Below are 27,781 nucleotides of genomic sequence, written 5' to 3'. Positions count from 1 at the left end.
ACCTTGAAGGTAGAAAAGCGCTATACAAGTATAACCCATTTATCATTTATCATTTAATTTCGCCACACCTACTGTCAATATCTGCTTACTTTCTCTTTCAACATGTTCTATCTACACTTCTGTTAAACTGTAATATTCACTTATTCTTCTCTTGTTTGATACTTTACATTAGTTTTGGATGATACCACAAAGTTAGGTATCAATCCGATACCAAGTAGTTACAGGATCATACATTGGTCATATTCAAAGTCCTCATGTGTCCAGGGACATATTTCCTGGGTTTATAAACATAATATAATTTTTTTTTAAACGAAAGAAGATGTTGCGATGCAAAAAATATCGACGTAATTATAGTAGTATCGACTAGATACGCTACTGTACTTGGTATCATTACAGTGGATGTTAGGTGTAGATCCACCAATGGCGTTTGTCACACTGAGGATGACCGTATAAACAACTTTAACACTGTTACAACTATGCGCCACACGGTGAATCCACACCAAACAAGAATGACAAACACATTTCGGGAGAACATCCGCACCGTAACACAACATAAACACAACACAACAAATACCCAGAACCCCTTATTATTCTCTGCATTTGACCCATCACCCGTGATCACCCCCTGGGAGGTGAGGGGAGCAGTGAGCAGCAGCGGTGGCTGCGCCCGGGAATAATTTTTGGTGATTTAACCCCCAATTCCAACCCTTGATGCTGATTGCCAAGCAGGGAGGTAATGGGTACCATTTTTATAGTCTTTGGTATGACTCGGCCGGGGTTTGAACTCACGACCTACCCATCTCAGGGCGGACACTCTAACCACTAGGCCACAATCATTGGTACTTTAACTTAAATAAACAAGTAGATTAATAATTCATTTTCTACCTCTAGTCCTTAATAATGTTGACAAAATAATAGGTAGATAAATGACACAATATGTTACTGCATTTGTCAGCCGACTAATTAGGAGCCTTTGTTTGTTTACTTACTACTAAAAGACAAGTTGTCTACTATGTTCACTATTTTATTTAAGGACTAAATTGCAATAAACATATGTTTAATGTACCTTAAGATTGTTTGTTAATTAATGCAATTTTTTGTGGTCCCTTTATTTAGAAAAGTACCGGTACCAAAGTATTGGTATCGGGACAACAACACTAGTATGTACTGTATACATTGTCGAAAAGAAGTGCTGTTACTAACAATGCTTTTTCTTTTTAGGTATAAATAAATAATAAATAATAAATGGGTTATACTTGTATAGCGCTTTTCTACCTTCAGGGTACTCAAAGCGCTTGGACAGTATTTCCACATTCACCCATTCACACACACATTCACACACTGATGGCGGGAGCTGCCATGCAAGGCGCTAACCAGCAGCCATCAGGAGCAAGGGTGAAGTGTCTTGCCCAAGGACACAACGGCCGTGACTAGGATGGTAGAAGGTGGGGATTGAACCCCAGTAACCAGCAACCCTCCGATTGCTGGCACGGCCACTCTACCAACTTCGCCACGCCGTCCCCTTTATTTTTTTTATAAATATGATATATACTTTATAAATTAAACAGGAAAATATATATTGGCATTCATGTCATGTGTGTATACCATATATATAATGGGTATAGAATTACCTGTTGCCATATATATTTTTGTCCATATCGCACAGCACGAGATTCACCATTTAGAGTTATGTAAATGAACCCCCCCCAATATGTGTGTTTTTTTGGGATTTGTTTGGCTTTTGCGGTCCTTTTTCCCTCTGGGCCAATGTTGGGAGTACTGGTACTGGGTGGAGTCACCCACAGTGGCTTTCCTTTGTTTACATCCTTTCATGCTGCAGCGAGAAAGAGGTCAGGGGTCATCAGTTTAATTGGCTCATTTTTGGCCCTCATGTTGTGACAGAGCAAGCCTTATCAGCAGCCAAAATGTGCAGGACATTCGCTTCCTCCGAGGTTCCACTGCAAGGCAGGGACATTTAATGGAAATTTAGTCCTGTGCTTTTAACTCAGGAAATTAAAGTTTTTGTCCGTTCAAACAGTGGATGGCCTCATCTCTTGGGTAAATGGAAACTTCGTTAAGTCTGGAGCTTATTTTTTTTAATATATTTTTGTCTCTGACCATGACTAATGACTTTTACATATTTTTTAAATGTTCATGGTGGTTAATCAACTAAACAAGCTTATTTCATTTCCTAGCATTTATCCTGCTCTTGATCACGGGTAAGCTGGAACCTATTCCAGATGACTTTGGGCGAGAACACCCTGGCAGTGGAATTACAACACACATTTAATTTAATCACAATGTATCCTAGAAGGCTGCTGTAGTCTACAGACTGCATTTAGAGAGAAAGAACCATCATTTGGTTTTGACGATTTCTTTTTTAAATCAGCAATACATGCACCTGGGGATAGGTTGATTGGCAACATTAAATTGGCCTTAGTGTGTGAATGTTGTCTCTCTGTGTTGGCCCTGTGGTGAGTTGGCGACTTGTCCAGGGTGTAGGCTCCAGCACCCCCGTGACCCAGAGAGGGACAAGCGGTAGAAAATAAATGGATGGATGGACTATTACTACACTGCAGACAGTCTGTAAAAAATGATTAAATACCAAAGCATGAAAATAGCAGTGATCTGTCAGATATTGTCTTCTGCCTTCCTTTGTCGGACACTAAAATACAATTCTTAGTACCACACCCATAACGGTCACTTAAAGGGGAACTGCTCTTTTTTGGAATTTTACCAATCGTTCACAATCATTATGAGAGACAAGACCACAAAATATTTTAGTTTTTTTCGCTTTCTAATAGAGATGTCCGATAATATCACACTGCCGATATTATCGGCCGATAAATGCTTTAAAATGTAATATCAGAAATGATCGGTATCGGTTTCAAAAAGTACAATTTATGACTTTTTAAAACGCCGCTGTATGGAGTGATACACGGACGTAGGGAGAAGTACAGAGCGCCAATAAACCTTAAAGGCACTGCCTTTGCGTGCCGGCCCAATCACATAATATCTACGGCTTTTCACACACACAAGTTAATGCAAAGCCTACTTGGTCAATAGCCATACAGGTCACACTGAGGGTGGCCGTATAAACAACTTTAAAGGCCTACTGAAACCCACTACTACCGACCACGCAGTCTGATAGTTTATATATCAATGATGAAATCTTAACATTGCAACACATGCCAATACGGCCGGCGTTAACTTATAAAGTGCAATTTGAAATTTCCCGCCAGACTTCCGGTTGAAAACGTCTAGATATGATGACCTATGCGCGTGACGTCAATGATTGATACGGAAGTATTGGTACCCCATTGATTACGATACAAAAAAGCTCTGTTTTCATTTCAAAATTCCACAGTATTCTGGACATCTGTGTTGGTGAATCTTTTGCAATTTGTTTAATGGACAATGGAGACTGCAAAGAAGAAAGCTGTAGGCGGGATCGGTGTATTAGCGGCGGACTACAGCAACACAGCCAGGAGGACAGAGATGGATAGCAGACGCGCTAGGCGCCAAACTCACTTTAACTTCCTCCGTCTTGCAGACCGCATCTGTGATCGGGTGAAGTCCTTCGTCGCACCGTCGATCTCTGGAACGCAGGTGAGCACTGGTGTTGATGAGCAGATGAGGGCTGGCTGGCGTAGGTGGATAGCTAATGTTTTTCGCACAGCTATGTGAGGTCCGGTTGCTAAGTTAGCTTCAATGGCGTCGTTAGCAACAGCATTGTTAACCTTCGCCAGGCTGGAAAGCATTAACCGTGTATTTACATGTCCATGGTTTAATAGTATTGTTGATCTTCTGTCTATCTTTCCTGTCAGGGATTTATTTATTTTGTTTCTATATGCAGTTAAGCACGATGCTATCACGTTAGCTCCGTAGTTAAAGTGTTTCGTCGATGTATTGTCGTGATAAAAGTCACTGTGAATGTCCATTTCGCGTTCTCGACTCTCATTTTCAAGAGGATATAGTATCCGAGGTGGTTTAAAATACAAATCCGTGATCCACAATAGAAAAAGGAGAGAGTGTGGAATCCAATGAGCCAGCTTGTACCTAAGTTACGGTCAGAGCGAAAAAAGATATGTCTTGCACTGCATTCTAGTCCTTCACTCTAACGATCCTCATCCACGGATCTTTCATCCTCGCTCAAATTAATGGGGTAATCGTCGCTTTCTCGGTCCGAATCGCTCTAGCTGCATTGAAAACAATAGGAAAATGTGAGGAGACTTTCAACTGACTGTGTCACGCTACTTCCGGTAGGGGCAAGGCTTTTTTTTATCAGATACCAAAAGTTGCGATCTTTATCGTCGTTGTTCTCTACTAAATCCTTTCAGCAAAAATGTGGCAATATCGCGAAATGATCAAGTATGACACATAGAATGGATCTGCTATCCCCGTTTAAATTAAAAAAATTCATTTCAGTAGGCCTTTAACACTGTTACAAATATTCGCCACACTGTGAACCCACACCAAACAAGAATGACAAACACATTTCGGGAGAACATCCGCACGGTAACACAACATAAACACAACAGAACAAAGACCCAGAACCCCTTGCAGCACTAACTTTTCCGGGACGCTACAATATACACCCCCTGCTACCCCCTACACAAACCCCCCCCCCCCCCGCCCCCCCCCCGCACCTCAACCGCCGTCCCCCCCAACCCCGCCCACCTCAACCTCCTCATGCTCTCAGGGAGAGCATGTCCCAAATTCCAAGCTGCTGTTTTGAGGCATGTTAAAAAAAATAATGCACTTTGTGACTTCAATAAAAGATATAGCAGTGCCATGTTGGCATTTTTTGCATAACTTGAGTTGATTTGTTTTGGAAAACCTTGTCACATTGTTTAATGCATCCAGCGGGGCATCACAAAAAAATTAGGCATAATAATGTGTTAATTCCACGACTGTGTATATCGGTATCGGTTGATATCGGAATCGGTAATTAAGAGTTGGACATTATCGGAATATCGGATATCGGCAAAAAAGCCATTATCGGACATCTCTACTTTCTAACATAAAAATCGTCTCGTTCTGGGTCACTAACAATGCCGCTAATGGGAGCAATAACCCTCTTCTTCCTGCTGGCTTCTATAAACAGCAGTTCATCCGCCCTATATTCGGCTTAAAAAAAATAAGGTTGTGAATCCTCATTTGTCCAAAATTAGTCGTCTTCGTTGTCTGTTACCAAGTCTTCCATGATGACAACACACTCGCGTGTTTGTTTGTGGAAGTAGGAAGACACAGTAAATGCCGGAAGTCGGATGTGCGGTCCTATGGAAACGGAAATAAATGCGCCAGAGAAGGAAGTCTGGCTATTGATTAAAATGACCAAAATACGGTAAATATTGAACATATTACATATTGTTATAAACGTGTCTGTTACTACATTATATTAGATATTATATTAGATTTTATATTATATATACTTGCAGCGTGTATGTGCAGCCCTTTGAACACTTGTGATTAAGGGCTATATAAATAAACATTATTTGACAATTGAGTATATAAAACGTTGCTGGAGGGTTTTGTATTGATAAGCTTCAAAGCATCTAGGAGACAAATATTGAACTTTTTGACAAGTCACAGAAAAGAACACTCTAGTTGCTGTAAAACATGGAGGATACTTGATTATGTGCTAAGTAGGCCTGGGCGATATGCTCACAAAATAAAATCTCAGATTTTTTCATAAAAATTTGATTTACGTTTTCCGATTTTTTTCCCCCTCTACTTTTTAAAAAAACCACTGACGGAGATCATTCTAAACAAGTTTTGCTTTTATTTGATCAACATTTAATAATTTGACAAGGGCTATATAAGTAAACTTTGATTGAACTGAAAAATATAATTCTAGAATGTTGTTCTTTTTAGACCAAACATATATTGTACTTTTATTGCAATAATTTTCAAAGAACTAAATTAGGAGCTTCCTCTGGGAGCCAATGCATTTGTCTTGAATAAAATATTTCTGTAAATAAAATGTAGCATTGTACATTATATGCAAATACATAATAATCTCCAACATTGAGATGAATAAGGTGCAAATTTAACACTTTTGTCTTGAAAACTTTAAAAAAATATTTCAATAAAAAATGTAGCATTGTACATTGCATGCAAATAAATCAATCAATAAATATACGAATAATCATTAAATAGTAATAAAAATCAAGTGTAAACTTAAAACTTCTGTCTTGAATAAAATAATTATGTAAATAAAAATGTAGTGTTAAATATTGCATGCCAAAAAATAATCAGGTAAAACACACATTTCTTAAGCACTAACAACGCTTTTCTTTTCTTTGGAACAAACGTCTCGCTCTCGTTAGCATTAGCCATGTTTTAGCTCAGCTTGTGGATCTCTGCCAAGGAAATAAGGGAGTGGGTGAGGGCTACGGTAGCTCATGGGGCCAAAAAGTACGCCATACCAAGAGGAGAAAAACATCATTTTTTTATTTTTTTAAATCGTCTGCAACAAAAAACGTGATTTTTATGGATAAAATCAATGCATCCCTCAGGCATAGTCCTAAGGTTACTTTGCTGCATCCGACATGCAGTGTGTGTTTAATCGATGCTGGCTACATGAATAACATCTCAAGACTATTAAGGCATTCTCGAGCAAAATGCGTTGCCGAGTGTTAGAGAGATTGGTCTCAGTTGCAGTTCATTGGTCCTCCCAACAGGACAATGATCTAAAACACAGCCAAAAACATCCAAGAATGGCTGATGGTAAAATATTGGAATAATCAGTGTCTTTGTATGAGTTCTTACATAGACTACGTTTACACTGCTGGCCAAAGTGGCCCAAATCTGATTTGGGCCAGATGCAGCCCGCTAGCGGAAGTGGGTACTTCATTACAACATCCGGGTTCGGTGAGCAAAGTCTATTTTCGACGGTCGAATTTTCGGCGCATAATAGGCCATATGTAATATATGAATATATATTTTGATTCAGAAGAAATAGCGATGGTTGAAGGACCGGAATTAACGCTGTGGTAGGGCTGGGTGATATGGCCTTTTTGTAATATCTCGATATTTTTAGGCCATGTCACGATACACGATATATATCTCGATATTTTGCCTTAGCCTTTAATTAACACTTGATGTATATAATCACAGCAGTATGATGATTCTCTGTGTCTACATTAAAACATTCTTGTTCATACTGCATTAATATATGCTCATTTTAAACTTTCATGCAGAGAGGGAAATCACAACTAAGTCAATTTAGCAAAACTGTATTTATTAAACAGTTATTAAGCAGTGGCACAAACATTCATGTCATTTCCAAAACAGAAAGTGCAAGATTGTCAGAGACATTTTAAAACAAGCTATTAGTGCACTTTTGTGCATGATGTCACTAAGATGAAATATCAAAACAATAGTAACTTAAAGTGCACTTTTTGTACAGAACGCCACTACAATAGATTAAAACAAATAAAGTGCACTTTTGTGCATGATGTCACACAAGATATTTCAATAACTGTCAAATAAAAATGAGCTGCATAATAGGAAATCAAATGGTTTATGTACTTCGCTATGTGGTAGGTTCCTGCAGACGTTATCTCCTTTTGTTGTTGAAAAAATTTTCATACGGTGTTGATGTGGAAATGGTTGCCTCTGCATTTTGTGGGTGTGGCACCGAACGGAGATGTTGACATGCAGAGTTTCAAACACTCTTCATTCTCTAGCGGTTGATTTTTCAAATGATGCTACATATTAGCAGTAATGCTACTTTTTGTAGCAACGCTTTTGCCGCACACTTGACATATTACGGTTGTCTGTTCAACATCTTCCCGCTTGAAACCAAACCACCGCCAGACGATGTACCCCGTGCTGTTTTTCTTGGGAATTAATTCTTCTTCCTTCATTTGTTACCAGATCCGCACCTTCTCTCTCTCGTATTACCACTCGCACCACAGCTAACGTTACCCATGCCGCTACCTCTCTGCTCCGCGAGGGCGTATACGTATGTGACGTATGTAAGAAGGTGCGCTTGTTTTAAGTCCCTGTGAGAAGGAGAGATAAGAAAGAGTGAGAAGAGCCTGTAGTGTAATGCCCGCAGCTAAAAGCAACTGCGTGAGAACATATACTGGAATATCACGATATAGTCATTTTCTATATCGCACAGAGACAAACCCACAATATATCAAGTATATCGATATATCGCCCAGCCCTACGCTGTGGCATATTTGCTTACATGTGTGTTGAAAAATAAAGCTAACTCTGATCCACACTGATGTCTGTGCCTCCTCTATCTAACAGCCATAAAATTTATTAGAACCCTCCCAAATATATTACAGTGTATTCATTCATTTATACATTATTACTTTTATTTATTTTCACGTAAACATTTGAAAGGTGTGCCGACCATATCTATGGTGCCAACATTTATTTTTGTAGTAGTAGTAGTAGTAGTAGTAGTAGTAGTAGTAGTAGTAGTAGTAGTAGTAGTAGTAGTAGAAACTTCCTAGTTCATTTACGTAATCCGGTCAACTTCTTTTGTTTTCACTTTATCAAACTGCGCATGCAAGTCACGTCAAGGCCACATTGGGGCCTGTGCACGTTTACACTGGAGGTTGATAAAGATCACATTTTACTTGCACTTGCAAATCAGATTTGGACCACTTTGGCATGCAGTGTAAATGTGGTCAATGTGACCGCGATGTCACTTGCATGCGCAGTTCAATAAAGTGTAAACAAAATAAGTTGATTTCTCCAGATTCTCTGAACCTTTTGATATTACGGACCGTAGATGGTGAAATGCCTAAATTCCTTGCAAAAGCCGGTTGAGAAATGTTGTTCTTAAACTGTTCGACAATTTGCTCACGCATTTGTTGACAACGTGGTGACCCTCGCCCCATCCTTGTTTGTGAATGACTGAGCATTTCATGGAAGCTGCTTTTATACCCAATCATTTTTTTTATTTGTATTTATTTATGTATTTAGCCTTTATTTAACCAGGTAAAATCCCATTGAGAACAAAAATCTATTTTCCAAGGGAGATGTGGCCAAGAGGGCAGCAGCAAGGTTACATTAAAAACAGTAAACAACACATAAAACATCAAATTTACAACATTAAGACTTGCTCACATAACACATGTGCATACAGACAAGGTAGACTGCAATCCTTTCACAGAAGCTTTAAACTCATTTAAAGGCCTACTGAAATGAATTTTTTTTATTTAAACGGGGATAGCAGATCCATTCTATGTGTCATACTTGATCATTTCGCGATATTGCCATATTTTTGCTGAAACGATTTAGTAGAGAACATCGACGATAAAGTTCGCAACTTTTGGTCGCTGATTAAAAAAAGCCTTGCCTGTACCGGAAGTAGCGTGACGTCGCAGGCTGAAGGGCTGCTCACATTTCCCCATTGTTTACAATGCAGCGAGAGCGATTCGGACCAAGAAAGCGACGATTACCCCATTAATTTGAGCGAGGATGAAAGATTTGTGGATGAGGAATGTGAGAGTGAAGAACTAGAGTGCAGTGCAGGACGTATCTTTTTTCGCTCTGACCGTAACTTAGGTACAAGGGTTCATTGGATTCCCCACTTTCTCCTTTTTCTATTGTGGATCACGGATTTGTATTTTAAACCACCTCGGATACTATATCCTCTTGAAAATGAGAGTCGAGAACGCGAAATGGACATTCACAGTGACTTTTATCCCCACGACAATACATCGGCGAAGCTCTTTAGCTACGGAGCTAACGTGATAGCATCGTGCTTAAATGGAGGTAGAATCAAAAGAAATAAACCCTTGACTGGAAGGATAGACAGAAAATCAACAATACTATTAAACCATGGACCTGTAAATACACGGTTAATGCTTTCCAGCTTGGCGAAGCTTAACAATGCTGTTGCTAACGACGCCATTGAAGCTAACTTAGCAACGGGACCTCACAGAGCTATGATAAAAATATTAGCGCTCCACCTATGCCAGCCAGCCCTCATCTGCTCATCAACACCCGTGCTCACCAGCGTTCCAGCGATCGACGGAAGGACGAAGGACTTCACCCGATCATCCGTGCCGTCGGCGGCTAGCGTCGGATAGCGCGTCTGCTATCCAAGTCAAAGTCCTCCTGGTTGTGTTGCTACAGCCAGCCGCTAATACACCGATCCCACCTACAACTTTCTTCTTTGCAGTCTTCATTGTTCATTAAACAAATTGCAAAAGATTCACCAACACAGATGTCCAGAATACTGTGGAATTTTGAGATGAAAACAGAGCTTTTTTGTATTGGATTCAATGGGGTACCAATAATTCCGTTTCAACGATTGACGTCACGCCCATACGTCATCATACATAGACGTTTTCAACCGGAAGTTTAGCGGGAAATTTAAAATTGCACTTTATAAGTTAACCCGGCCGTATTGGCATGTGTTGCAATGTTAAGATTTCATCATTGATATATAAACTATCAGACTGCGTGGTCGGTAGTAGTGGGTTTCAGTAGGCCTTTAAGGAGACAAGGGTTTGAAGTTGAAGATTCGATTGTAGGTTATTCCAAGCTTTCGGTGCTGAAAACCTAAATACTTTCTTGCCCAGTTCAGTTCTTACTTTGGGGATGACAAATTGCAGAACATTCATTGAACGAAGATTGTGACTTCCTTGTTTCTTTGTTAAAAGACAAGACAGATAAGATGGAGTGATACCCAGAATGGTTTTGTAGATGAACACATACCAATGATTGAGGCGTTGAGCACATAAAGACGTCTAGTTAACCATTGAGTATAACACACAATGGTGAGTAATCATGGCACCCACCTGTTCCCAATTAGCCTGTTCACCTGTGGGATGTTCCAAATAAGTGTTAGATGAGCATTCCTCAACTTTCTCAGTCTTTTTTGCCACTTGTGCCAGCTTTTTTTGAAACATGTTGCATGCATTAAAATCCAAATGCGCTACAATTTGCCAAAAATAAAAAAGTTTTCCAGTTCAAACATTAAAGGCCTACTGAAATGAATTTTTTTTATTTAAACGGGGATAGCAGATCCATTTTATGTCATACTTGATCATTTCGCGATATTGCCATATTTTTGCTAAAAGGATTTAGTAGAGAACATCGACGATAAAGTTCGCAACTTTTGGTCTCTGATAAAAAAAAAGCCTTGCCTGTACCGGAAATAGCGTGACGTCGCAGGTTGAACGGCTCCTCACATTTTCCCATTGTTTACACCAGCAGCGAGAGCGATTCGGACCGAGAAAGAGACGATTACCCCATTAATTTGAGCGAGGATGAAAGATTCGTGGATGAGGAACGTGAGAGTGAAGGACTAGAGTGCAGTGCAGGACGTATCTTTTTTCGCTCTGACCGTAACTTAGGTACAAGCTGGCTCATTAGATTCCACACTTTCTCCTTTTTCTATTGTGGATCACGGATTTGTATTTTAAACCACCTCGGATACTATATCCTCTTGAAAATGAGAGTCGAGAACGCGAAATGGACATTCACAGTGACTTTTATCCCCACGACAATACATCGGTGAAGCACTTTAGCTACGGAGCTAACGTGATAGCATCGTGCTTAAATGCAGATAGAAACAAAATAAATAAGCCCCTGACTGGAAGGATAGACAGAAGATCAACAATACTACTATCAGGAGACACCGAACCAAACACTGGACCTGTAACCACACGGTTAATGCTGTGCCGCCTGTCGAAGCCTAGCAATGCTGTTGCTAACGACGCCATTGAAGCTAACTTAGCTACGGGACCTCGTCAGAGCTATGATAAAAACATTAGCGCTCCACCTACGCCAGCCCTCATCTGCTCATCAACACCCGTGCTCACCTGCGTTCCAGCGATCGACGGCGCAACGAAGGACTTCACCCGATCATCGATGCGGTCGGCGGCTAGCGTCGGATAGCGCGTCTGCTATCCAACTCAAAGTCCTCCTGGTTGTGTTGCTGCAGCCGGCCGCTAATACACCGATCCCCCCTACAGCTTTCTTCTTTGCAGTCTCCATTGTTCATTAAACAAATTGCAAAAGATTCACCAACACAGATGTCCAGAATACTGTGGAATTTTGCGATGAAAACAGAGCTGTTTGTATTGGGATACAATGTGTCCCAATACTTCCGGTTCAACCATTGACGTCACACGCAAACGTCATCATACCTACACGTTTTCAACCGGAAGTTTCCCGGGAAATTTAAAATTGCACTTTATAAGTTAACCCGGCTGTATTGGCATGTGTTGCAATGTTAAGATTTCATCATTGATATATAAACTATCAGACTGCGTGGTCGGTAGTAGTGGGTTTCAGTAGGCCTTTAAGTATCTTGTCTTTGCAGTCTATTCAATTGAATATAAGTTGAAAAGGATTTGCAAATGATTGTATTCGGTTTTTATTTACGAATTACACAACGTGCCAACTTCACTGGGTTTAGGTTGGTTAGATTTTTCCAAAATGTTGGTCAGTTTTCAAATGTTGTGACCTCCATTGCCTGTGACTTCGACTGTCCTGATATGGGCAAGGTTGTTGCAGACCTTTTTTTCACTGGCAGTGACAGCATGACATGACAGCCTTTACAGCGTATCAAGTTCTAGCCTGCTATGCAGGGGACATATAAGCATTACACGACAGGTGATTCTGACTATGGACACTTGAAGCCCAGGGATTGAGCAGTGCATCTGTTCCAGCCTACATTGGACACTTCTAGTAAAGAGAGAAACAAACCCCTCAACAGGGTTTGGGGGGGGGGACTGCTACTTAGTGGTAAAATGAAGGCCAAAACAATCAGAAAGATCTCCTCTGTCAGATAGTTATTATTGTATGAAATCCAGTGTTTGTCTGCTCCTCCATAATAAAAGCCTCTGTCAGATGCCTTCTCCTTTCTGGCACATCTAAAGTCATACGGTGGTGCTGTTCTTTCTGTTAGACAATGTTTATTCTCTCCCCATCTGGTTTTTATTTAAAAGTTGCTGCCATAGAGCAGTTTTTTTCTGGTTCCTCCACAACTCTCGATGAGTCTGAATGTATTTGTCCAAGATTAGCAGCCTCTTCCCTTCTCCAGTTTTCCAAGTGTGTTAAAACCCATCCATCACAATCCTGCAGCACTGGGTTTTATTTTTCCAAAACAAAGCGTCATTTTGGGCGTTTCTACTTCTTTCTCTATCCCTTCAAACCCATGAGACTTTCACCGGTTGTTTATCTTAATCCAAAAGCTTTTTAGGCCCTGCCCATAAAACGGTCTTGTGCAAAGTGTAAAACTCAAAGTGTCTCATTAAAGGCCTACTGAAAGCCACTACTACCGACCACGCAGTCTGATAGTTTATATATCAATGATGAAATCTTAACATTGCAACACATGCCAATACGGCCGGGTTAACTTATAAAGTGCAATTTTAAATTTCCCGCTAAACTTCCGGTTGAAAACGTCTATGTATGATGACGTATGCGCGTGACGTCAATAGTTAAACGGAAGTATTCGGACACCATTGAATCCAATACAAAAAAGCTCTGTTTTCATCTCAAAATTCCACAGTATTCTGGACATCTGTGTTGGTGAATCTTTTGCAATTTGTTTAATGAACAATGAAGACTGCAAAGAAGAAAGTTGTAGGTGGGATCGGTGTATTAGCGGCTGGCTGTAGCAACACAACCAGGAGGACTTTGACTTGGATAGCAGACGCGCTAGCCGATGCTAGCCGCCGACCGCACGGATGATCGGGTGAAGTCCTTCGTCCTTCCGTCGATCGCTGCAACGCAGGTGAGCACGGGTGTTGATGAGCAGATGAGGGCTGGCTGGCGTAGGTGGAGCGCTAATGTTTTTATCATAGCTCTGTGAGGTCCCGTTGCTAAGTTAGCTTCATTGGCGTCATTAGCAACAGCATTGTTAAGCTTCGCCAAGCTGGAAAGCATTAACCGTGTATTTACAGGTCCATGGTTTAATAGTATTGTTGATTTTCTGTCTATCCTTCCAGTCAGGGGTTTATTTCTTTTGTTTCTATCTGCATTTAAGCACGATGCTATCACGTTAGCTCCGTAGCTAAAGTGCTTTGCCAATGTATTGTTGTGGAGATAAAAGTCACTGTGAAAGTCCATTTCGCATTCTCGACTCTCATTTTCAAGAGGATATAGTATCCGAGGTGGTTTAAAATACAAATCCGTGATCCACAATAGAAAAAGGAGAGAGTTTGGAATCCAATGAGCCAGCTTGTACCTAAGTTACGGTCAGAGCGAAAAAAGATGCGTCCTGCACTGCACTCTAGTCCTTCACTCTAACGTTCCTCATCCGCGAATCTTTCATCCTGGCTCAAATTAATGGGGTAATCGTCGCTTTCTCGGTTCGAATCGCTCTCGCTGCTGGTGTAAACAATGGGAAAATGTGAGGAGCCCTTCAACCTGTGACGTCACCCTACTTCCGGTACAGGCAAGGCTTTTTTTTATCAGCGACCAAAAGTTGCGAACTTTATCGTCGATGTTCTCTACTAAATCCTTTCAGCAAAAATATGTCAATATCGCGAAATTATCAAGTATGACACATAGAATGGATCTGCTATCCCCGTTTAAATAAAAAAAATTCATTTCAGTAGGCCTTTAAAATGTGCACAGCATTTGTTTACAAATGCAGGCAAAATATACTGTGTTTGTCTTTAAATCGATGGTTGGGAGGGTTGGGAGGTATACATCACTTTTTCTGCAGGCGAGCTACTTTTCAATTGACCAAGTCGAGGAGATTTACCCCATTCATATATATAATTTATATGTATTTATTTATGAAGGAGAGGTTTTTGTTTACAAGTTAAAGGTGTTTAATGATAATACAAGCCTGTTTAACATATCCTTTCTTTCATAAAGACAAGAATATAAGTTGGTATATGACCTGATTCTGATGACTTGCCTTGATTGGAATCAGACAGTAGGTCCACATTTTCAAATAGAGGAGGAACAAAGTCCTCCTTTGTGTGCAATACCACATGAAAGTGGTTGGTTTTTGGTCATGGCTTGATACCCTGCATCAAAAGTGACTAACAGCAGTACAGGATAGTCGCTACAACGTGTTTATTGCATTTTAACAGATGTGCAGATAAAACCATGATACAACAGAAAGTAACCAGATATTAACAGTAAACTAACAAGTAGTAGTAGTTTTGAGAAAATACAACTGGAATTGATGTACCATATTTTCCTGACTATAGAGCGTACCTATATATAAGCCACGTTTACTAAATTCTAGAAGAAAAACATATTTTTTTCAAACATTAGCCGCACCAGACTGTAAGCCGCAGATATCGCAGAAATATTGTGAAAATGTTTAAGTACATACCTTAAAACAGAAGTCGTCGTCATGGACCCACTACCTGTAAAAGCTAGCTCTCTAATCAGCTATTCAGACTCAATAAATCCACAATGACATTTTGGTAAATGTATTGACGAATTTGTGAAACCTAAACAATACAAAAGTAATGCCATTGTAAGTTAATAATACTAACACACACACTTGAAAGCGTGTTAGCATAATAGGTAATGCTAACGACACTAGATTGATTACAATACTACAAATATGCATGAAAACACTCCTACAGACATTACATATCGCAGGGTTTAGTAAGTATGAATAGTTTTAGGTATATTGTAAAAGGTACAAACGTTTGAAGTGATGAATAGAGAATTCATGCGAGTAGAAACGCTAAGGAGGACTAGAAGACGGAACTGCATTTGTACTTTGGGTTGGTTCAAAGCATTCAACAAAAGGTTTACAGTACCTGCAGTGGGCAAACCCGTCCAAAAGATGGTGCCAAAGCACAAACATAGCACACTTTTTCAGTGTGTATACTTGTGTTTTATGAAAACTATTTGTTGAAAACCAAACATTACGACCGTTAGCGAATACAAATCCATGAATTGGCTGCACCGTTTTATAAGCCACAGGGTTCAAAGCTATAGGCTTACCAGCTTAGTGGCCTTGTGGTTCGAGTGTCCACCCTGAGACTGGAAGGTCGCGAGTTCAAACCCCGGCCGAGTCATACCAAAGACTATAAAAATGGGACCCATTGCCTCCCTGCTTGGCACTCAGCATCAAGGGTTGGAATTGGGGGTTAAATCACCAAATGATTCCCGAGCGCGGCGCACACTGCTGCTCACTGCTCCCCTCACCTGCCAGGGGGTGTAAATGAGGATCGGTCAAATGCAGAGGAAAAATTTCACCACACCTAGTGTGGTACTTTATAGTCTGTCAGCAGCAAAATTAGGACCAATTGTAACCCATTTTTAAATATATATATACCATATAATATATTGCGATACAGTATATATTGTTATCACAGGAGGCTGCAATATATATCGCGACGTACTGTAGATTTTAAGCCGTATCACCCATCCATAATATGAGTGTGTGTGTCTGTGTGTGTGTCTGTGTGTGTGTGTGTGTGTGTGTGTGTGTGTGTGTGTGTGTGTGTGTGTGTGTGTGTGTGTGTGTGTGTGTGTGTGTGTGTGTGTGTGTTCTGGCAATGCTTACTTAATGGGGACATCACTCTGTTTACAGTTTTTTTAGGGGACCTCTGACGGTATGGGGACAAAAAAACAGGTTCCCTAAAGGGAAACCTTTTTTTAATGATAGTCAGATCCATTCTGAAGATGCCTAAGTGCTGGATTTGATTTAACATTTAAGTGGTGAAACTTCCTATAAGAGGACAGCTGTAGTGCTGTATTCTGAGGATCATGTCATATTTAATTAGATTTTTTTATTTTTTTAAATGGTCCTCAGTAGTCACGTACAAATTTGTGTGAGTTATGCAAAATTTTTTAAATTTGGTGCATATGAACCATATTAACTCTTTTTCCCCAGGGTCCCCAGTAAGAATGATTAGCACATTACTTCATCAATCCAGAGATTTAAAGACGTGTATGAGCTAACTGGGCAGTGGCCTTTTTACCTAATTTTTTTTATGCCTCCAAAACCTGTAGAAAGGGTGGTACCCACAAGTGATGATCAAAATCTTGGTCCCCATTCCAAATGATAATCAGTGTGCGCGTGTGTGTGTGCATGTGTGCATGTGTGTGTGTGTGTGTGCGTGTGCGTGTGCGTGTGCGTGTGTGTGTGTGTGTGTGTGTGTGTGTGTGTGTGTGTGTGTGTGTGTGTGTGTGTGTGTGTGTGTGTGTGTGAACAGTAATGACAAAAAACTGCAATAATGAGCTGGCTTGGAGAGCTTTTATAAAAATGATAAGTATTTTATTTGTCAGAAACAAGTGAAATCACTCAAAAGTTGAAAGTAATATGTTTAACAAGCATATACCGCACATAGAAAAAAATGTCTCATTTGACTTGTTTTCCGAAAAGTAAGTCGGTGTTCTAATAGCTAGGATCATTCATGAGTTTTCTGACTTTAGCCAAGAGTCGTGGTACACCACAGGGCACGTATATACAAGTATATACATGTATATACACACTCACATTCACACCCATGGATCTTTTTTTTAAGTCTCCAATTCACTTAACATGCATGGTTTTAGAAAGGCAAGGTAATACATTACCTGATATAAACCCATATAGGCACGATGAGGAGTATACGCAGTGCATGTCTGTCATGTTAGACAAAATTATATTGCTGATATTTTTTCGGTTCTCTACGGTAGTGGTCCCCAACCTTTTTGTAACTGTGGACCGGTCAACGCTTGAAAAATTGTCCCACGGACCGGGGAATTTTCCGTATGGTATTTTTTTTTTTTTTTTTTGTCATAAAAAAATACAATCATGTGTGCTTACGGACTGTATCCCTGCAGACTGTATTGATCTATATTGATATATAATGTAGGAACCAGAAATATTAATAACAGAAAGAAACAACCCTTTTGTGCGAATGAGTGTGAATGGGGGAGGGAGGTTTTTTGGGTTGGTGCACTAATTGTAAGTGTATCTTGTGTTTTTTATGTTGATTTAAAGGCCTACTGAAATGATTTTTTTTTATTTAAACGGGAATAGCAGATCCATTCTATGTGTCATACTTGATCATTTCGCGATATTGCCATATTTTTGCTGAAAGGATTTAGTAGAGAAAATCGACGATAAAGTTCGCAACTTTTGCTCGCTGATAAAAAAAAGCCTTGCCTGTACCGGAAGTAGCGTGACGTCACAGGAGCTAGTATTCCTCACAATTCCCCATTGTTTACAATGGAGCGAGAGAGATTCGGACCGAGAAAGTGATGATTACCCCATTAATTTGAGCGAGGATGAAAGATTCATAGATGAGGAACGTTACAGTGAACGACTTGAGAGGCAGTGATGGACGCATCTTTTTTCGCTCTGACCGTAACTTAGTACAAGCTGGCTCATTGGATTCCACACTCTCCTTTTTTTATTGTGGATCACGGATTTGTATTTTAAACCACCTCGGATACTACAGTATATCCTCTTGAAAATGAGAGTCGAGAACGCGAAATGGACATCCAGTGCCTTTTATCTCCACGACAATACATCGGCGAAATGCTTTAGCTACGAGCTAACGTGATAGCATCGTGCTTTAACTGCATATAGAAACATAAAAATAAACCCCTGACTGGAAGGATAGATAGAAAATCAACAATACTATTAAACCGTGGACATGTAAATACACGGTTAATGCTTTCCAGGCTGGCGAAGGTTAACAATGCTGTGCTAACGACGCCATTGAAGCTAACTTAGCAACTTAGCAACGGGACCTCACAGAGCTATGCTAAAAACATTAGCTCTCCACCTACGCCAGCCAGCCCTCATCTACTCATCAACACCCGTGCTCACCTGCGTTCCAGCGATCGGCAGAAGGACGAAGGACTTCACCCGATGCGTTTGGCGGCCCGGAGACGTAGGAAGTCAAGGTGAGGTCGGCGGCTAGCGCGGCTAGCGCGGCTAGCGCGGCTAGCGCTCCTACAAAGTCCTCCTGGTTGTGTTGCTGTAGTCCGCTGCTAATACACCGATCCCACCTACAACTGTCTTCTTTGCAGCCTTCATTGTTCATTAAACAAATTGCAAAAGATGTCCAGAATACTGTGGAATTATGAAATGAAAACAGAGCTTTTTGTATAGGATTCTACGGGTACCATAACTTCCGTTACTCTGACTTCGTCACGCGCATACGTCATCATACCGCGACGTTTCAGCCGGATATTTCCCGGGAAGTTTTAAATGTCACTTTATAAGTTAACCCGGCCGTATTGGCATGTGTTGCAATGTTAAGATTTCATCATTGATATATAAACTATCAGACTGCGTGGTCGGTAGTAGTGGGTTTCAGTAGGCCTTTAATAACCCCAAAAAAAAAATATATATATATATATATTATTTTTTTCTTTATTTTTATTTTCTTTATTTTTATTTATTTTTTTCTTGTGTGGCCCGGTACCTATCGATCCACGGACCGGTAACGGGCCGCGGCCCAGTGGTTGGGGACCACTGCTCTACGGTATACCACAAAGGGGCCATCTATACAGGACAGTTAACAGGGTTCGTACGGGTGCTTGAAAACCTTAAAAATGCTTGGATTTTTAATGTTGTGTTTTCAAGGTTTGAAAAATGCTTGAATTTTGGGTGAAGTGCTTGGAAATGCTTGGAAATGTTCATCATATTTCTCGGCAGTCTGACTCAATAGGCAAATTATAAAATGGAAAAAAATAAAATAAGTTTCCTTGAAAATGAAAGCTACACGCTTGATCTTACATTAGCCCTTACATTAGGTTGTTGTCATGTATATAGGGCTCTGTGTCGCCCCCAAGAGGACAGTGGTGCATCGGTCCATCATGCCAGGAGGTTGTCGTTTTAATGAACATTGCATGGAAATGATTAGTCCATTATTGGACTTGTTTGTACTGTGAAGGTCATGTAATGTATCATTTGTAACATTTTCCACAATTTAGAGCTGAGTTAATATGAATGATTTTGTAGTTTTTACACAACATGGTTGTATGCATTTCTTGCTCTATTATTTTCGTTGTCTACTTAACTTGTCTGGCTACCTCAGTGAAAGCAAAAAAAGTTAACTTTTGTCTTTTTGTTCATTTGTTATCATAGCCACAGTTATAAGGCTAGATATGCTTAATGAAAGGTGACTGAGGTATTGTGAAACAAACAAAATATTTTCCTTCTATTAATGTGGAACAGTTTTGTTAATAAATGAGTGAAATTGACATTTTGAGGGTGTGTGTATTTATATCACATTATGCAGTTGACAAGCACAAATACGGTGTGAAACAATCCGTGCTGTTCCATGTCATTGAGTGCTGTAAGTAAGAAAAAAAAACAAGAAATTAGAAAAACAACACAAATGGTGACACGTTTGCAAACACCAATGACATTGAATAGTCTACAGAAATGCCACATTCATTTAATGATAACTGCTGGTTCAATGTTAGGCTTAGGTTTCAGCAGATTTTCCGTATGTTTCCTACAGACAACATTTGGTGACCTCAAACAACAAGGCTATGGATTGATTCACACTGGTTTTCGCCTTTTGAAGGATACTAGAAAAACTGGAAATTTGATCTTGAAAGTTCTTAAAAAGTGCTTGAATTTGGCCATGGAAAATGTGTACGAACCCCGAGTTTAAAAAAAATGAACAGACCAAGTTTGTTGAAGGATGGCTGTTTCAATGAACGTTTTTGTTGTTTTGTGTCAGAAAATGCAAACATTTGAAACGTTAGCATTACGACTGCTCTATAAACATTAGAAAAATATTAACAAAGGACACACGCGTGTTAAGTATTTTGGTATAATGAGCAACAATGTTGAATACGGTGCTGTAGTAGCATTTGCTACGTGCCAACACCATAATATCTCATGGAGTCTGATTACTAGTCTTTGCTCATATATCACGAATGAGCAGACACAGGGTATTTAAAAACCTTTTACAGAGCATTTATTTACTCATATCCATGTTTCCAACACGTAGGTCGTAAAGATTAGTATCTAACATCCAGGAAACCTGGCTGGCACACCGAAGACGACAACCTTTTGTTCACAAAGCACATTGTAACGTGTTGAGGCTGGCCTGGGCTTGTTGTATCGAAACATTCTGCCTCCGGTTTATCCAAAACACATTGAAAATGATTCTATATTGCCATGCGGTTGAAGATGGCTCAACCAAATGAAATTGACACAAACTTTAAGTAAATGTTTTGTAAAAAAATCACACGTTCAACTGACTTGGATGAACACAGAACACAATTGATATTCTCTCCTCCACGTTTAACATCTCTCTTAAAGCTTGTATAGCTACTGTATATTTACAGTGTATATTCACCCTTGTGCACAGAGATTTAGAGGGGTCAGATCACTTGGTTAGTTTTACAATGATGTAAAGACTTGTGTACGGAATTAATTACTTGCAGAAACCAAAGGAAAGTAATCCCTCGCTAGAAAAAACGTACATACCACATGTGTCCTTCTCATCTGTCAGTATATCACACACACATCCTTGGACTAGGTTTATGCATGCATCTTTACAGCAGTTTTTCATATATGTTAGTCTTAGTCTTTTGGAGAAAATGTATTTTAGATGTAGTCTAATGTTAGTCATCAAAATTGATTTAGTTTTAGTCTAGCTTTAATCAACAAAATCACGCAACATTTTAATCCGCTGAAATTAAAGTACATTTAGTTGACAATGAATAACACATTTAACACAAATGTAGCATGATCTTATGGTCAGGAATGGTGTTTGATGCATACAATGGTCAATGCCAATAAATATCTTTCAGGCACGTTTTCTATTTTTTATGCTACGTCTCTGACAAAGCAGGTATGTACGTGTGTTGCTAAATGGATTTACGATGCATACCTTTTATTATAATCTGTTTAGGAACACAATAGAACCGGAAGCAGCAAATACACATAGCTTTAACTTGCAGGTGTGTAGATGCCATTATCGATGACTCGCCTGCTGATGGCATCTTATAGCGTCAAAAATAAAATGTGTCTTCTTCACTTTCTCTCAGGTGTACACATATTACGGTGTGGAACATGTTAAAAATCCACACATTATCGTTATCTAACTTCCTTATCTCACAAGGAAAATAATCTGATTGTCACTGCTTTGTAATTTACCCCCCCCCCCCCTCTCTCATATGTACGCTGTTAAAGAGCTGTGATTGGATGTAGTATCAACTTGTCCCACTCATCTACAAAACGACATTCAATATGATTGGATTTCGTTTCTGTCAACATTTTCGTCTTGTTTTTATTCGTTGACGAAAATGTCAGGTAATTTTGTTACATATATTGTATTTTGATTCTTTATCTTCTTATTTCAATCAGGAGAAATCATTGTTGATGATAATTAAGACAGAAATAATTAGTCACTATTATTAATACTGTGTGTATGGAGAAAAACAGGTGGTTATCTGTTCGTAGTAGTTTTAACAAATAATAACAAAATGCAGTTTGGCTTTGTATTGAAGTTGCTATCTGTGAGCAAAAGGCTTTAAAGGGGAACTGCACTTTTTCTTGTAATTTCACTATCATTATGAAAGGCATGACGATGGATGTTTTTTTTGAATGCATTCTAAATATTAAATAAATGATTGTGAACGATTGGCAAAATTCCCCAAAAAAGTGCAGTTCCCCTTTAAGGAAACATTAAAGGGGCTGAGATACTGATTACTTGGCAACAATGGCAGATGGCCAGATTCATGGTGGGTGCTAAGATACTGAAAAATGCAATTTTTGAAACTGGTACTTTATCTCAGAGTTTTTCAACCTTTTTTGAGCCAAGGCACATTTTTTTGCTTTAAAAAATGTGGAGGCACACCACCAGCAGAAATCATTAAAAAACAAAACTCAGTTGACAGTAAAAAGTCGTCGTCGCAATTGTTGGATATGACTTTAAAGCATAACCAAGCATGCATCACTTGTCTCAAAGTAGGTGTACTCTCACCACCTGTCACATCACACCCTGACTTATTTTGAGTTTTTTGCTGTTTTCCTGTGTGTCGTGTTTTAGTTCTTGTCTTGCGCTCCTATTTTTTTGGTATTTTCCTGTAGCAGTTTCATGTCTTCCTTTGAGCGATATTTCCCGCACCTGCTTTGTTTTAGCAATCAATAATATTTCAGTTGTTTTTATCCTTCTTTGTGGGGACATTGTTGCTTGTCATGTCTTGTCATTCGGATGTACATTGTGGACGCCGTCTTTGCTCCACAGTAAGTCTTTGCTGTCGTCCAGCATTCTGTTTTTGTTTACTTTGCAGCCAGTTCAGTTTTAGTTTCGTTCTGCATAGCCTTCCTTAAGCTTCAATGCCTTTTCTTAGCGGTACTCACCTTATGTTTATTTTTGGTTTAAGCATTGGACACCTTTTTACCTGCACACTGCCTCCCGCTGTTTCCGACATCTACAAAGCAATTAGCTACCGGCTGCCACCTACTGATATGGAAGAGTATTACACGGTTACTCTGCTGAGCTCTAGACAGCACCGACACTCAACAACAACACATCTTTTGCAGACTATAATTACTGGTTTGCAAAAAATATTTTTAACCCAAATAGGTGAATTTAGATAATCTCCCACAGCACACCAGACTGTATCTCACGGCACACTAGTGTGCCGTGAGATACACTACTTTATCTAGTTGTCCAATTCGGTAAGTAGCACGTTTTTTGTAGACAATGTTATCTTTTCCTCGGTACTGAATCTGAGTCATCCTATATCCTGCTGACCTTTATTTTGTTGACGAAAACCTGACTCTATCTGTTGCAGATTTCTACTTTGAGGCGACAAGGACGGAGTCTCTACCCCACGTTGCCCGACAATGCAGAGAAGGAGGCTCACAGTCTGTTTGTCCAAGAGGTATACGTGCTTTTATTCGTCATTTTATGTCATTTAAACCAGCTGTCGCCAGCCTTTCTGAGTCCACGGACTATAATTCCTAGTTGGTTAGATAATAGTCAGAAAATGCTTCCTCTGTTATCAAATCAAAACCACAAAATGAGTACTGACACAACCCTGGATGTATTTTCCAGAGGCAAGATGATAATTTACATGTGTAGGTGACAGGCACAGTGTGGTTTTTTTTTACCATCCACAGACAGGAATGGCAGTGACTTCAATGCCATTGTTGAAAGTACTGGGAATTTCCTATTTCAATTTAATCCGAAAAAAAACGAAACAAATACATTCTTTCCATACTCAACACACAAGTGGATGGGGCTTTAGCATGGAAGCAAGCAACAAGTCGGAGTTAGAGCTGCAGATAAGGGTTATTTGAGTAATCAATCGATTAGTTTGTTTCATTAATGGAGTAAATTGGATAAAACACACTTCATGGCAGAAATGCGAATTTTCGGGAAAATAGCTTAAATAAGCAAAGCATGTTCTACATGTCAAAACCTTCATTCTTTTTCCTTAATAAATGCACATCAAATTGAACTATTAACATGTGAGCATTGATAAAAATAAAAAAGAGTGACCTATTGCTCGGTAGTGCGAAAACTACAGTACAGGCCCAAAGTATGGACAACTTCTTATTTCAATGTCTTTTCTTTATTTTCAAGACTATTTATATTGTAGATTGTCACTGAAGGTATCAAAACTATGACACCTGTGAAGTGAAAACCATTTCAGGCGACTACCTCTTGAAGCTCATGGAGAGAATGCCAAAAGTGTGCAAAGCAGTAATCAGAGCAAAGGGTGGCTATTTTGAAGAAACTAGGATATAGAAGACAAGCGGTAGAAAATGGATGGATGGATAGAATATAAAACATCCAAGACTCGCTGAGAGACGAGGTGGACAGGGCTGATGGTTTAGTTCCTGGCCTACATGCAGACCCTGGGTCCTAGACCAGCTTAGAAACGAGGTGGACAGGGGTGATGGTTCAGTTCCTGGCCTACATGCAGAACCTCGGTCCTAGACCAGCTTAGAAACGAGGTGGACATGGGTGATGGTTTAGTTCCTGGCCTACATGCAGACCCTGGGTCCTAGACCAGCTTACCTTCAGGCTAAGATCTTACAGTCCTCATCAAACATGCTTCGAGCTTGGCCGAGCTGGTTTTTAACTGGTTTTTCAGTTACTTAACCTTTTTTTTTTGTTAAGTACATAACTCCACATGTGTTCATTCATAGTTTTGATGTGACAATCTACAATTTAAAAAGTCATGAAAATAAAGAAAACGCATATATTATGTATATCTGCGCATTTAAGTAATTTAGACACTGCATGCGGCCCCAATTTTATCCATTTAATTGGCTACACTCATTCAACAATTAATTGAAACAACAGAATACAAATTCAAACTTTTCAAACTATTTAATCGTTTAGTCATTGCAGCCGTAGCCTAATTTATTTGTATATTTTCCAAGTAAAATAAACACCCTTTGTCAAAAAAAAGCGTTTTCACAAAATTTGCAATTATTTTTTTTTTTTTTACTTTTGAAAGTTTTCCACAGCCCAGTGGTTGGGACCCCTACTTCAAACTAAGGCCCCTTCTACACTAAGCCGGCTAAAGTTATCCAGGGTAAATCCCACCTAATCTTATCCTTGTCCACACGCACACAATGGTCGTTTAAGACCCCCTCCCCCTCCGTCCGCCGGCGCAACGCGACCTAATACGCATGCGCGGAAAATGCGCACATCATAGTCACCTCCAGTGTTGCTTTGTATGCAAGTTCTTAAATGTAACTTATCTGAACAATATCCAGTGTTGTGGTATTTCAATTAACTGGAATCCAGTGTGCTGTGGGGCCCTATTGTAGTGAATCACACCTGAGCCTTCATAAATAAATCAAATATTTAATAAAAACGTGAAAGTAAACAATCTGATAAAGAACTTTTTACATCAATCAAACTTGGGATCTAGATATCTGGTCAGGACACTCCTCACTCTTTTGCCTTCACCTTCATTGTCCATTCCTTTTTGGTGACTTTATATACTCTGGACCTAGACGTTGAGTCCGCGACATACATGGAGGACAATAACTGATACAGTCTGCTTTGCCAGTCCAAATGCATTCGATGTTTTCCATAGTCTTCCCTCGTCGGCCAGGTAATACAAAGCACACGCTACCTTTTTTATCACATACATGGGAGCCCACATTCTCGTTGTCTCGCCTTCGACAAATGGACAAAGTTTTTCGGTAAGTAGAATCACAGCTGACCTGGACATTCGAAATTTCCCTTGCCGTCTGAGAAGTGTTGTATCCCAAATAGCTGCAATCGCTTTCTCTTAAAGTATTCATGTGCGATTTCCACAAGCGTCTGTACATGTAGAAATATGAGAAACACGGGCATGTCTGGATGACTCGCCTCCATCTTTCCAGTGGTTAGCTCCGAGTTACGAAACCGCCTTATTATAAAACAGGCTGTGGCACGTTCTTTCTGACGTCACTTCCTGTGTGGGGTGCGGTCTTTCTGGCGTCACTTCCTCTCCGAACTCAGTTTGTAAACGATCAATAAAGCTAAGAGCCGGAGATTCAAGAAATAGACGGCGCACTTACCCGTGTAAAAAATTGTCAGAGGAGTGGGACTTTAAACGATAGTTTAGTGTAGCTGAAACGGGGCTTAGGCTAAATAATTATTCGTTTAAGAGGTTATCCGGCTTAGTGTAGACATAGCCTCAGGTTACAGCCATGCGCACCCTTCCGACCCACAAAATATTACCAGTCATTAAAAGGATAGTTCATGAAACAAAAAAAAGTTGACTAATTCAAGAGCAGGGTAATAAAAACAGACAGAAGTCTTGTGGAAATTGTTTTCCACAAGACGGGAAGGAGGTTGTGAAACGTAATCACGAGCCAAGCTGTGACAGTAATGTGAGTCATTACCTAATTTGTTACTTGAATTAGCAGTAATGCATGTAGCACATCACAGAACGTCAGGAAAGCGGTTTAATTCACGTGAAATGTAGCCTCTGTCTGACTCTCTGCCGCCTCTTGCATAAATGAATGCAGTCATTAATGATCATTACGCTGTTAACTCAACTATTTATGTTGTTTCTCATCTGGCTTGTGTATAAAGGAAGGGATGAGAATGAGAAAGTAATATCTAGTAGAATCTGGTACTTCTCTAACTGTGTTTTATAGCGATGCCAATGAGTCTCGAATTCGAAACACTTAAGATGAAACGTATTACAGATTTAAAAAAGACACAAGCATTCCAAATGTGGTAATTTATTGACATCAAAGTGCAAGGTTACTTTTTTTGTGTGAATGAGATTTGAAACATCTGCTGTTTCAGTACATACAGTACAGGCCAAAAGTTTGGACACCCCTTCTCATCCACCACACAACTGGTGGTCCCTACCCCATTGATAAAGCAAGAAATTCCACTAATCAACCCTGATAAGGCACACCTGTGAAGTGAGAAACATTTCAGGTGACTACCTCTTGAAGCTCATGGAGTGAATGCCAAGAGTGTGCAAAGCAGTAATCAGAGCAAAGGGTGGCTATTTTGAAGAAACTAGAGTATAAAACATGTTTTCAGTTATTTCACCTTTTTTTGTTAAGTACATAACCCCAGATGTGTTCATTCATAGTTTTGATGTGACAATCTACAATGTAAATAGTCATGGAAATAAAGACAACGCATTGAATGAGAAGGTGTGTCCAAACTTTTGGCCTGTACTGTACATAAAGGTTATTCAATTTAGAAACACATAAGCAGGGGGCTAAGAATATGCTGAGCTAGCAACAATGTTGGCAGTGTTAAAAAAAATATATATATATATTTAATTTAAATAAATCGTAGCTACCGTATTTTTCATAATGCATAATAAAGAAGGAAAAAAACATATATAAGTCGCACTGGAGTATAAGTTGCATTTTTTGGGGAAATTTATTTGATAAAACCCAACACCAAGAATAGAC

General features: G+C 39.6%; 1 protein-coding gene across 5 annotated transcripts in view; it reads left to right on the top strand.

The window, feature by feature from the left end:
* The window catches only part of LOC133664922 (dedicator of cytokinesis protein 9-like), a 270,243-nt gene that overhangs the window by 129,764 nt on the left and 112,698 nt on the right, over positions 1 to 27,781 (top strand). For all 5 annotated transcript variants that reach the window (XM_062069950.1, XM_062069949.1, XM_062069946.1 and 2 more), the window contains exon 3: positions 23,680 to 23,769. In XM_062069950.1, coding sequence (XP_061925934.1) covers positions 23,680 to 23,769 — 90 coding nt within the window. The remainder of the gene's footprint in view (positions 1 to 23,679; positions 23,770 to 27,781) is intronic.

The sequence above is a fragment of the Entelurus aequoreus genome, linkage group LG14 (genome assembly GCF_033978785.1).
Source record: "Entelurus aequoreus isolate RoL-2023_Sb linkage group LG14, RoL_Eaeq_v1.1, whole genome shotgun sequence".
Lineage (NCBI taxonomy): Eukaryota > Metazoa > Chordata > Actinopteri > Syngnathiformes > Syngnathidae > Entelurus > Entelurus aequoreus.
Note: the sequence above shows the minus strand (reverse complement) of the source record. Positions and strands in the feature narration are given on the sequence as shown.